At 36.8% G+C, this 13601-nt stretch overlaps 1 protein-coding gene across 2 annotated transcripts in view; it reads left to right on the top strand.

Annotated features, from left to right (window-relative positions):
* LOC139148629 (sodium leak channel NALCN-like) overlaps positions 1-13601 on the top strand; it is a 548532-nt gene that overhangs the window by 360810 nt on the left and 174121 nt on the right. For both annotated transcript variants that reach the window (XM_070720114.1, XM_070720115.1), the window contains exon 24: positions 9365-9477. In XM_070720114.1, coding sequence (XP_070576215.1) covers positions 9365-9477 — 113 coding nt within the window. The remainder of the gene's footprint in view (positions 1-9364; positions 9478-13601) is intronic.

Genomic DNA, 13601 nt, shown 5'->3' with positions numbered 1-13601 from the left:
GGTGCGTAGAGATTTACATGCATGAATAAATGACACCTCTAGTGAGACAAATTTTTGGCCAGCCTAGAAATCACATGGCTAAAAAGTTAGGTCGTGTGGCTGGACAGTTATCGCTACATGATTTAAATATACATGTTAATGGGGATTTATAATGAGCTTGAGGGCTACTCGTCAAAATATGGAAACATCAGTCGGTACCCACTAAACTTCGAATGAAAACCCTAATTATACATGTAAGCATATATCTCCAAAATAACCTGGTTGTGGTAGTAGGTTGAACTCGCCTCTTTGCGGTGCTTGACGTCTTTTTCGTCATTTTTAGCTCAGATTTGGTGTACCAATGTGAGGTTATCGTATAAGCTGAATCAGTCATTTGCATCTGATTTGCATGTCTGTATGTCTGTATATTTGTGGGTATGCGCGGATGTATGTCCGTCACACACAAAGGCTCCCATACCGCCAAAGCTACCATCTCAGTATTTGGTGTACAGGTAGATGCAGGGGTTGAGATGTGAATTTGTTCAAATGAACACATCAGTGTCAAAAATGTGCAAATGAGGTAAGAAAAAGTGAAATCCTGCAAATGTGCAGGAGGCATGGCAGTGAGAAACAGGCAAACTCCACTGATCTTGACTCATTTCCTGTCATTGTTTATGAACTGTTACATATTAACAGACCAGCTGCAACCATAGACAGTAGATGGGGGAAGACCATTTATACTAAACTAAGAGGGGCTTGTTTCTGCTACGCATGTTGCTAAAGTTGACCTCCAGTACCTAAAGTTAGACCTCAATTACTTTTGTCATTCTTGTTTTTCTGGTTTAAATACGTATTTCTTGTTATTTTTCTGGTTGTACTGTGCAGAAATCATTGCCATAACATCAACGTAGAATTTTCCTCCACTGAACAGATAGAAACAACATTTATTGTTGATCATTGGTAACCCATACTGGTATATACCAATTCTGATCAAATTTGAGCGACATCGTATAATTGCGGTATTTTTTAGATTACTTCTCACAACAGGTGAACAATAAACAATTAGTTGGATAGTATCATGTCTTTGTCACGTTACAATGTTTATCTAGGGAACACAGGCAAGCTTACTTATGTATGAATTTCGGACAGGCCTGTACGGTGCCTATCTGACAAAAGATGCTTATCTGACAAAAATCACTGATTACTGCTTGTAGCCCACACAATACTTTGCCTGTCAAAACACACATGAATCTTAATTAAAGCAGTCTAAAATCACAAATATCACAAAATGGCCATATATGGTCACATGAGGTCGTCTGGTATCACTGTGGAGGGAGTATCATGAGTATCAACATCACCACAATGGCGAACGTACTTCTTGTTTTCTTTTGTTTTACATCACCTTCCTTGATCGCTAATTTTGCCATGTGAGTACATGTATAAATTATACTCAATATACTCAATAAACATGCAAGTTGGTGATAAGGAAAGCACCCAGATGCAGTGTCTCAATATGGTCTCAACTAGTGAGTGAGCCCAGCCAATGCAAGGACAACCTTAACAAAAAGAATTAATTACATGTAAACAATATGAGAGTAGTTTATGGAAACAAACTCCTTCGTATAGAAGACTTCGTATTAACGTTGAATCAGCCCACTACGTGTACATGTACCGTAGCCCTGTGTACGATGCTAGGCCAGGAACACACAGCAATGGAGAAGTCCGCGGGCTAAGTGACTCCCTAGGCTACTGCTAAAAAGATTTTTGTCAAATAAGCACATTTTATCAGATAAGCACCATACATGATCTTAAAGGTATCTATCATCCTTTAAGAAGATTTAATTGCAAAAGCATGCATGAGGTTAAAACTTTATATGATAGTGTATAGTCAGCCTTGCATGGTGAAAGTTGTCATGGAACATGATTTTTAGCTCACATTTGGTATACCAATGTGAGGTTATCGTATAAACTGAAGTCGTTGGCGTCTGCATGTGTTTGTATGTATGTATGTATGTATAGTATGTCCGTCAACATCAAAAACTCGTAAACCGCTGCACTTTTTAGCTTAGTATTTAGTGTGTGAATCATCCTTGGCTGTAGATTGAATTTTGTTCAAATGAAGTTTGCATAGCCAAAATTATGCAAATGAGCTTAAAAATGTGAAAATGGTCAAAAATTAATAACTCAAGAACTGCTGTTTTGATTGCTTTGAAAATTAGTGGGCAAGTACCTTAGGTGGACCTTATACAGTTATATGTATCTTGTGAAGATAGCTTGAATTTTGTATTTTTGCTGAAATTTTTTCGTTATTTTTCTTATTTTAAGTAAAAATTATTCTTCTCTGAAACCGTCAGCCTAATCACTCTCAAATTTGAATTAGATTTTTCCAAGGGTGTTACTCTTCTACTTTGTTTAAATTATGACAAAATTGGGAAAATTACTATTTTTGGTTGGGGCAATTTTTGTCATTTTTGGTCAAGAAAACTTATTCTCAAAATTACTTGTCTGATAGCTTTGTAATTTGGTATAAAAAAGTCCCGAGGGATGTTATGTTATGATAAATTTTCTGCTCAAGTGTTTGGAAACCTCCAATTTGAAAATTTTAGGTAATTTTCTCAGTTTGTGACACCAACCCAGGATATGTTGTGAGACAGTTTTGAAGGCTTTGAACAAAATTTTGTCATGGTACAGATAAAGTATGGCATAAACCTTCGTCTCAGATCGCCTCCGTATCACCGCTAGATCGCCTCCGTGTCGTTTCCGACATGGCCTCATTATGGCTGTCGCCTCAGTTTGTTTATTTTCTATATCGTTTCATTACCGCCTCCGTATCAGCCTTGCATCGCTGCCGCATCGTATCAGCCTTACATCGCCACTGCATCGTATCAAGTCAATTTCATGGTCCCAATCTGCCACGGCATATTCACTCAAAAATGCAACAGCAAAGTTGCCGTCTTCGGAAATTTCGCCGCCTGGCATTGCCGATGTTTTTGAGAGAAAAGGTATACAAAATGAAAGATCAAATACATGTGTCCGACATTGTCCGTTCATGAAATGTTGCTTCAACACACAAAAATGGGAACAAGTTAAAACATATTGCGATGATAATTCGCTACTTTTGCAAAGTGCTTTTATTTGATATGAAGTTTGTATACTGTTTTATTTGCGAACATTTTTGTAACAAGATAGCACTCTGCCAGGGACAGAACGGTTGCAGGTCGTGTTCGGGCAACTGCAACTGAAACACCAGTACCAGTTGCCTGATGAGACAAGTGTCAAAAAATGACGTGGGACAACTTTTCCGCTGACTAGAAACCCAGAAATGAGCGGTACTGTATGCGGATGACCATTTTATATGACTGAAATTAGTATTTTTACGCGTAAATACATGTATGTCCGTGAAAGCGCACAAGAAAACCTTGCTGTACAAAGTAAGGAGAATTGCTAAAATAATAACTGCAGTGTATCATATACTAGTTTAACACATATGGTGATGCCGCCATGAATTCTCCTAACACTTTACACAGTGACCTTTAAACCCGATTGACGTAAATAAGTTATGACATAGAAGGAAGTCCATGACCTTTAGTCACAACACATTGATAACAGTCTGATAACGGGAACTTCCAAGTGTTTCAATAATTGCTACCCAATTCATACTATACACTCCGCAACCAATTATCCATCAAAAATAAAATTAATTTTAGGCAAACTATCGCACCGTGCGAATACGGTATAAATCTGAGTAGGCCTACATATGTTACGCTGCACCGATCACTCTAAATCATGTACCCACATCATCCGAGACGTTCGAATTCATGATTATTAACCGATCATTTACCTTCAACTAGATGAAATCTTGTCTATATTCTCAATTTTCGCTGACTTTTGACGAAATGACATTGATTTTTCATGCTCATATCCGATGTCTTTGAGTTCCGTCCAGCCAAGCAGAAATTGAGTCGATCGACATAGCCGCAACCTCGTGTCGACCCCAAGAGAAAATGCTCTGATTTTTTTTTTAAGAACTTTCGACAAAACCATTGCTTCTAACATTTTACAAAAATGCGCTGTGCCATGTCTCCACATTTCTAAATATCGTTGTTGAGAAAAGAACATGACACAGCAGGCCTGCTCAGCTGTTGAGAGAGGTCATGGCAAAAGGTCGTTTAAATTAGCATTGAGCATGATGAGCGATTATACATGGTTGCAACGTCAAAAGATCGCGATTTATCGCAATTGCGAATACTGCAAAAATAAATCGTTCGCATATCGTTCTTTTTATTGTTCAACACGATGAAAGTTTAAAATGAAAGGACACACCTTTTATGGGCGGGAATGAGGCAATGCGCTAGTGAAACGAAACGGAAATGATGTGGAAACAATGTGGAAATTATACGAAACAACCGAGTGAGTGATGTTGGATTGGGGGTTGGGCTATGCGGAAATGATACGGAAACAATACGGAAACGATAATGAGGCTAAAAAAGCGAAGCTTTGAGCGATACTTTATCTGTCTCAATTTGTAGGAAAATTTGATCCAGAAAACAAAGCTAAGGTGTATTTTTTCATTGTGGACCAATTTTTGCAACTTTTCCATGTAAGACATACAAGAACTGTTGAGAAATTTTATCCAGTATCATTTCTGATGTCGAAATCACCCCCACATTGGACGGCATTTCACTATCTGTAACTAACTTATGTGCTGTTTACATTCAAATGATAGCACTCATAGCATTAATTAAAAAAATCCCCAAGGTTCTCAATACATTTCCTGCCATCTGGCCTTACGTAATACAAAGGGGTGGAACATTTGATAATCAGGAGGGGGTAGGGTCTAGAAGATTGATGAGGTAGCATTACTTTTTTACCAGATCCCTTGTACATTTTTCCCCCACTCCCACCTATTCTTTTTATCAAGCCTTCTCTGGCTTTTTTTTTTTGTTATTGACATTTGCTTATATATGTAGGATCTGCTTATCCCATTGCTATGATATGCATGTTCCTAAAGATGACCTCCAGTACCTAAGTAGGATAAATTATTTGCTCTTGCAATTGTCATTCTTGTTTTTCTGGTTTAAATATTTCTTGAATGGACCAATTCAAACTGAATGTGAGCACATAGTGTCCTTGACGGTATTTTTGTAATTAGGAGGTTATGTCAAGAAATACCTACTCAGATTTGATGAAGCATGGTACAGATGTTAATATACCAGAGCTGTAACAGTATGCAAAGACATTTAGCAGGATCATGTCATTTAATTGCTAATTTGCATATTAATGAATTTTCATAATTCTGATTATATGTCAAGATATACCAACTCAAATTTCATGAAACTTGGAACAGATATCCATATACCAAAGCTGTAACTGTGTGGAAAATCATTTTGTATCTTAATGTCATTAAGTTGCCAATTTGCATGTTTTACAAATTTCTGTATGTCTCAAATTACTGCAGCAAATTTGATGGAACTTGGTGCACATGTTGATCTCAAAGTTTTGTAATTGCGAAGAAAGACATTCTGCAGTATCTTGTCAATTAATTGGTAATTTGCATATTCAATGAACTTTCTTAATTAGTGTGCTGTGTCCAGAAATATTGCACCAAATTTGATGAAACTCGGTACAGATGTTGATCTCAAAGTGTTGTAGTGGCATGGAAAGACATTAATCATATCATGTCAATTAATTGCGTAATTGCATATTCAACAAATTTTCATAATTAGGCTGACACGTCAAAAAGTACTTCATCAGATTTGTTGAAACTTGGTATAGATGTTGAGCTCATGTTGCTTTAACTGTGTACAAGGACGTTTATTAATATCATGTCAATTAATTTCTAATTGGCATTCTTAATGACTTTTCCTAATTACTGTGACATGTCCAGTGACAAAGTCCAAATTACAAGGGGGGACTATGTCGTTGTCAATAACTTGTTCATTGTGGACGAAACTTTTCCATGTAAGACACACAAGAACTGATAAATTTTGATCCAGGATAATTCTATTATCATATAATCACCCCCACAGTGGAAGGCATTCCACTTTCTATAACTAAACTAATTAAGTGCTGTTTACATTCAAATGACAACACTGATAGTATTTAAAAATTCCCAAGGTTGTAAATAAGCTCATGTACTTTACATTTATTGTCATCTGGCCATTGTAGGTCTTTATATAAGCACGGTCAGTACCAAGCGGGTGGAAAATTTGATATCCAAGGGGAGGGGGTGAAGAAGATTGGTGAGATAGTGTTAATTTTTTTTTACCTGATCCTTGTACATTATTTTTCCCCACTCTCCCACCTTTTCATTTTGTCAAGCTTTAATTCTCTGGCTGATTTTTTTCTTGACATTTGCTAATGTACCTGTAGGATCTGCTGCTTGTATAAAAGTTGATATGCATGTTTCTAAAGTTGGCGTCCAGTACCTTAGTTGCAGACCTTATTTGCTTTTGTCATTCTTGTACTGTGTAGGAATCATTGTCATAACATCAACATAGAATTTTTCTGCACTAAACAGATAGAAACAACATTCATCATTGATCTTTGTCACCAATACTAGTATGTACCAATTCCGATCAAATGTGAGCAACACGGTATCATTTGTTGTATTTTTGGTAAAGTTTTTTGGCACAAAAGCAAAACATTATGCCCTTCATATGAATACCAATTTATTTCGTGATATGATCAAATACGGCCGACAGACGGCCATTTTTTTGCAATTTTTTCTTGCTTTGAACCATAACTCAAACATCCTTGAACCGATTTTGTTCAAACTTGGCACAAAGGCAAAGCACTATGGCATACATATGCATGTATCAATCAACCCGATAGGATCCAATATGGCTGCAGAACTACCATTTTGTAAGCTCCGCTGTCAGCGACACGGAGCTTATTAAATAGGTTGATTTTCCGTCGTCATCAGTCGTTGTCCGTCGTCCGTCAACAATTGCATTCTATGAAACCGCAAGTTCAATTGCTTTGAAATTTTATATGCAATTTACTTGGGGTGACCTCACTTAAGTTTGTTCAAATCGTGGTGAAATTTGCATATTTGTATTTTTGGGGCTTTTTTTGGTGTTTTCGGTAAAAAAAACTTCTTCTCTGAAACCGCTTGTCCGATTGCTTTAAAATTTGATATGCAGTTTACTTATGGTGACTTCAGTCAGATTTGTTCAAATTGTGGTGAAATTTGCATATTTGTATTTTTAAGGCAATTTTTGTCATTTTTAGTAAAGATATCTTTAAAAATCTTCTTCTTCAAAACTGCCATTCAGATAGCTTTGATATTTGGTACATATGTCCCTAGTGATGATCTATTTCAGATTTGTTCAAATTGTGCAGAAATATGCAAATTTGCATTTTTAAGGCAATTTTTGCCATTTTTAGTCAAAAAATGTTTTTCTCAAAAAGTACTGGTCTGATAGTTTTGAAATTTGGTATACAGGTTTCTATAGATGAACTAAGTCAAAAATATTGGATTTCTGATGAAATCTGTAATTTTGTATTTTTGGGGCAATATTTGCCATTTTTGGTCAAAAAATGTGTATTTCCAAAACTACTCATCTGATAGCTTTGCAATTTGGTATACAGGTTCCTACAGATCACCTTAATAATATTTATTGAAATTATGATGAAATCTGCAATTTTGAATTTTTGGGGCAATTTTTGCCATTTTTGGTCAAAAAATGTGTGTCTCAAAAAGTAATGGTCTGATAGCTTTGAAATTTGGTATAGAGGTTGCTACAGATGAACTAAATGATATTTATTGAAATTATGATGAAATCTGCAATTTTGTATTTTTGGGGCCATTTTTGCCATTTTGGTCAAAAAATGTGTATTTCCAAAACTACTCATCTCTTATGCCTTTGATATTTGGTACACAGGTTCCTACAGATCACCTTAATGATATTTATTGAAATTATGATGAAATCTGCAATTTTGTAATTTAGGGGAATTTTTGCCATTTTTGGTCAAAAAATGTGTTTCTCAAAAAGCATTGGTCTGATAACTGGTTTTACAGATGAGCTAAGTAATATATATTTAATTTCTCATGAAGTCTGTAGTTTTGTATTTTTAGGGCAATTTTAGCCATTTTGGTCCAAAAATGTGTATTTCCAAAACTACTCTTCTGATAGCTTTGAAATTTGGTATACAGGTTTCTCTAGATTAACTACATGATATTTATTGAAATCATGATGAAATCTGCAATTTTGAATTTTGTGGCAATTTTTTCCATTTTTTGTCAAAAAATGTGTTTCTCAAAAAGTACTGGTCTAACAGCTTTGAAATTTGGTATACAGGTTTCTATAGATGAACTAAATTTGATCTTTTGAAATTATGATGAAATCTGCAATTTTAATTTTTGGGGGCAATTGTTGCCATTTTTGGTCAGAAAATTTTGTTCTCAAAAAACTACTCATCAGATAGCTTTGGTTGACATGTTCTTAGGGATGATCCGCTGTGATCTATATTCTATATTTTTGCAGCTATTTTTGCCACTTTTTTCTGGCCACTGCATTAAGCTATCAAAGATTTCCACCTCCTTCATCAACATGTGTTTAAAATACTTATTTCTCTATAAAACGCAGCGGAGCTATATCGGCCACTAGGTCGCTTGTTGGAATTTTGCATGTCTTTGAAGCGTAATTCAAAGGTCATTTACACCATTACAAGGCCAACTGGCCAACTTGTTTTACGAAAACTTAATGGCATTCATACATTTTTAGATTTTTTTGAGATTAAAATCATAAAATGTGACAAAGTGGTTCTAGATTTTCTTTAATTATTACTAACATTAGAACCATTGGACCACATCAAAATGTTGGGAGTCAAAATTTGTTCAGGTCCCCTATAGGCAGAGCTAAACTTTCAAGTTCCCCCCCTCGACTACCCCAAAAATTTGGGAATCCCCCTGAATTCCTCCACCCACCCCCACCCCCCCACCATTTTTTTTGATTGTGGCCTAAAACCCAAATTATATTATGTAAAGAATGCCATCAGGCCAATAAGTTTTTAAATGTAGATGGATAAACCAGGGGTAACAATGTCTTGGTTGTCTTAATTTCATGTCATGGAATACAAAGCTTTAATGTAGCAATGATCACAATTAGTGTAATCCCAATCTAAAGTTGTAATTGTATTTCTCAGTAAGCAATTTACTGCATGCTTAAGATATTAAAACCACAGGAAAAATGCAAGTTTGTTTACCAGTGATACTTTCTCAGTTGACAGAGTCCTCTAGCATTCATTCTCTCATATTGTGTGCATACAAATTGTCATGTAATTTTACCAGAGAATAAAGGGAAAGTCAGACTGAGCATTTGTTTTTATGATCCCCATTAAATCATTTCCTTACACATTGTATCTAATTTTTACCATTCAGGATGAATGCATAGGGTCTTTTCGGCAAAATATCAGCATTGTTCGATTTCCCAGTCGTGTCATGCCTTTGGATGAAAATCAGACATATCCATCAATTGTTGTCCCAAGAGTCTGGTAAGTTACCATTTTCTGATATAAGATGATGCATTGCAAACTTCTACTATAATTAGAGAGATCTTGAAACCTCCCAAACATCAACAATACCAATCTATATACTCACAATTGCCTTAAACAGGAAAACTAAGTTAACAAAAATTGTGTTTTGGCAGAGAAGTAGAGGACCCCCTCTGCTGTCTATGGTCTTGGCTATGTGTGAGGCAACCACTGCATTAACAAAATGAGACAGCAAACCCCTATTTCTTACCTAATGATTAGCACTTTCAGTGTGTACTCTGAGCATTACTGGTGATAATTTGCTGTATTGACTTCCTGATACAGAATAGGGAAATTATAAACTCCATTGTCAGTAATGCATGCATGGTCATTGAGGCTAAATGTCAACGCTGTGTCAGGGCAACCTACCCATGCAATTATCCAAAAAGAAAAACAGGGATTAAAGCCGCCATTCTCAATCCCTGGTTCTCGCATTAGTCGGTACTCCTCCCAGTTAAACGTAGCCTATATCAGTATCAATATCACTATCTACACAGGTTTACTTGACCCGATTATCACCTGAATTATCCATGTACATTATAGATATAACGGTTACAACATTTGAGGTTACAGTCGAAGTTGAATATGTATTTTTCACAAGTGAAACCCCGGGAATGAAACGGACGTGCTCGCACACAAAGACGTTTGATTTGGACCATGCTGTCGAGCATAAGCTTATCGCGCGGCGCCTGCGTTATGACCTCACAAACTGATCGTGTAAAATCCCCAGTTGTCCCCAAGAACTTCAAAAACTCACTTTGTAATCATTGATTGTTGAACAAGCTAAGTTACATTTGTTATTTTTATCTCGTTTGAGGTTCGCTCGCGGTGCGGCGAGGTCGTAGGTGAATAGACGCCGACAGGCCATGCTGATCGATCAGTTTGAGGGGACGCTGATCACTTGAACAAAGACAATTATAACAGCCAAACCATCTCAATGAGACAACTTGTTGAAAATGGAAGTTCATAGAAACTGCAACTACCTCCCTCGGTTGGTGTTATTAGAATCTAAACTTGTTGGCTATAAATTACGGCGTTGCATGCCACTGATGCGCCCGGCCGATTTCTCACCGCAGGGGTCTTTTTAGTGTGTCAGTGGCGTGAGCGTGTTTCGTGTGTATTGCGACCACTTCAACAGTGCCATTCCTAATTGTTTCATGAAGGAAACACATTTTGCCTAAACTACAGCAATTTTATGGAGTACTTCTTGGTAGAAAGCGGATAGGGTATTCGCGTGGATATCGGTAGCTATTCTCTGCATGTCGGTTTAGCCAGGTTTTGTTGTCGCGATTTACATCATCGAACAAATCGGAACAACAAATATATCAACCGAAAAGACAGGACCTTCGTTGAAAGCACCAGTATTGGGATTGTGGCCCCAAGCTACATGTTTGGCATGTCACATGACACGTCGCATGAATTTAGTCACGCCATGTGTAAATTGTATAATAGCCTGGTCTAGTGGACGCTTCACACAAAACAACGAAATGTGAACACAAAGGAGAACAGAAGTCTTGTTGACATGTGCTGTCTTGTATTTTTTATTATTGACGAAGCGTGAGTGAATCTGACCTTATCACGTGATGTTTCAACCAAATGTCTGTCTGATTGTAGCTTGTGTTTTTTAGCTCACATTTGGTTTTACCAATGTGAGTTTATCGTATAGGCTGAAGTCGATGGCGTCTGTATGTATGTGTGTATGTATGTATGTATGTATGTATGTATGTATGTATGTACGTACAGTATGTCCGTCAACATCAAAAACACGCAAACCGCTGCACGTTTCAGCTTGGTATTTGGTGTGTGGATGCATCCTGGGCTATAGATGGGATTTTGTTCAAATGAAGTCTGCATTGCCAAAATTATGCAAATTAGCTTACAAAATGTGAAAATGGTTAAGAAATAATAAATTAAGAACCGCTTTTTTGATTGCTTTGAAACTTTGTGTGCAAGTACCTTAGGTGAACCTTATACAGTTTTATGAATATTGTGAAGATATCCTTAATTTTGTATTTTTGCTGAATTTTTTTGTGATTTTTCTCATTTTCACTAAAAATTCTTCTTCTCTGAAACCGCCAGCCCAATCGCTCTCAAATTTGGGTTGTCTCTTTGCAAGGGTGTTACTCTTCTAATTTGTTGAAATTATGACAAAATTGGGAAAATTACTATTTTTGTGCAATTTTGTCATTTTTGGTCAAAAATCTTAGACAGTATTTCCTTTTTAAAACCCCTGGACAGACAGCTTTTAATTTGGTACAAAGACGTACAGAGATGACAATAGTTAGATATGAGGAAATTGTCCTGAAATATAAAAAATTGTATTTTTAAGACAATATTGTCATTTTTGGTCAAGAAAACTTTATCTCAACATTACTTGTTTGATAGCTTTGTAATTTGGTATAAAGTCCCTTGTTTGATAGCTTTGTAATTTGGTATAAAGTCCCGAAAGATGTTATTAGATAAATTTTCTGCTCAAAGTGTTGGGAAACCCCAAAATTTGTATATTTTAGGTACTTTTCTCAGTTTGTGACCTTAAATGACCTACACCAACCCAGGATATGTTGTGAGACAATTTTGAAGGCTGTAAACATAATTTCGTCATATTTGGTACCAATTTGTAGGAAAATTTGATACAGAAAACAAAGCTGAGGTGATTTTTTTCATTTTGGACCAATTTTTGCAACTTTTCTATGTAAGACATACAAGAACTGATGAGAAATTTGGATCCAGGATAATTCCAGATGTTGTAATCACCACCCATAGTGGAAGGCATTTCACTATCTGTAACTAACTTAAGTGCTGTTTACATTAGAATGATAACACTCATGGCATTAATTAAAAATCTCCAAGGTTGTGTAAATGTACTTCCTGTCATTTGGTCTTATGTAATACCAAGGGGTGGAACATTTGATATTCAGGAGGCGGTAGGGTCTAGAAGATTGATGATGTAGCATTACTTTTTTACCAGATCCCTTGTACATTTTTTGCCCACTCCCCCCTTTTCTTTTATCAAGCCTTCTCTGTTTTTTGTTGTTGACATTTGCTTATGTATTTAGGATCTGCTTCTCCCATTGCTATAGAAGTTGATATGCATGTTCCTAAAGATGACCTCCAGTACCTAAGTTGGAGACCTTATTTGCTTTTGTCATTCTTGTTTTTCCTGGTTTAAATATTTCTCGAATGGACCAATTCAAACCGAATGTGAGCACATAGTGTCCTTGACCGTATTTTTTATTCATTGGGTTCGGCTGTGAACTTTAGACACTGCTACTTCGTCAGTCACTTGTTGACTGCGATATTCAGCTCTTCGCCTATGGGCTCATGGACGTGTGTCACTGTTTTACACACGGGATTTGTGCTTGTGTGTATCCACGTCTATCGGCCGCGTAGGTGAAGAGAGAAATTGCAGTTGACAAGTGACCGTGTACTTTGTATAATACGTCAGAACACCTAAATAAAACAAATCAGATCTCAGGAAATACCCTGTTTGAATTATGATATTATTTTCTGAACAATATTTAGTGTAGACGGTTAGACGTTTCGGCCCAAGACGTTTCGGCCTCCCAATTTCAGGCCCAAGTCGTTTTGGCACCGCGACCCAAGACGTTTCGGCACCGCTCAAGGCTACCCGCGGGAACTAGTGCTGGGGCGTAACTTTACAAATTAAAGTACTAAAAAGTATAGGGTCAACTATAAAACATTCACGTACATGCTTTAATCTTTGTGAGAACATGGTAAGAGACCGTAAGAAAAATCTTCACATTTTCAAATCTGTGACACAAGTTTATCGACAGCAAAGCCGCCAAACACGGCAAATGTTTGAACGCGGTGCCGAAACAGCACGGCAAAAGTCACACAAACTGCACATAAAAGTACTGGTCAGAACGCAAAGGTCACGCTTACGAAGAATGTGACGGTCAGTAAATTACTAAATAGTTTGCAGAAAATAGAAACACAGATGCCGAAACGTCTTTGGTTGTGTTGCCGAAATGACTTTGGGCCGGAAATCGAGAGACCGATACGACTCGGACCGAAACGACTTGGTGCCGAAAGGACCAGTAACCATATAGACATGGGATTTTGAA

This window comes from Ptychodera flava, chromosome 13 (assembly GCF_041260155.1).
Source record: "Ptychodera flava strain L36383 chromosome 13, AS_Pfla_20210202, whole genome shotgun sequence".
NCBI classification, from domain to species: Eukaryota; Metazoa; Hemichordata; class Enteropneusta; family Ptychoderidae; genus Ptychodera; species Ptychodera flava.
The sequence above is the reverse complement of the archived record's forward strand: the minus strand, read 5'-3'. Positions and strand labels throughout refer to the sequence as shown.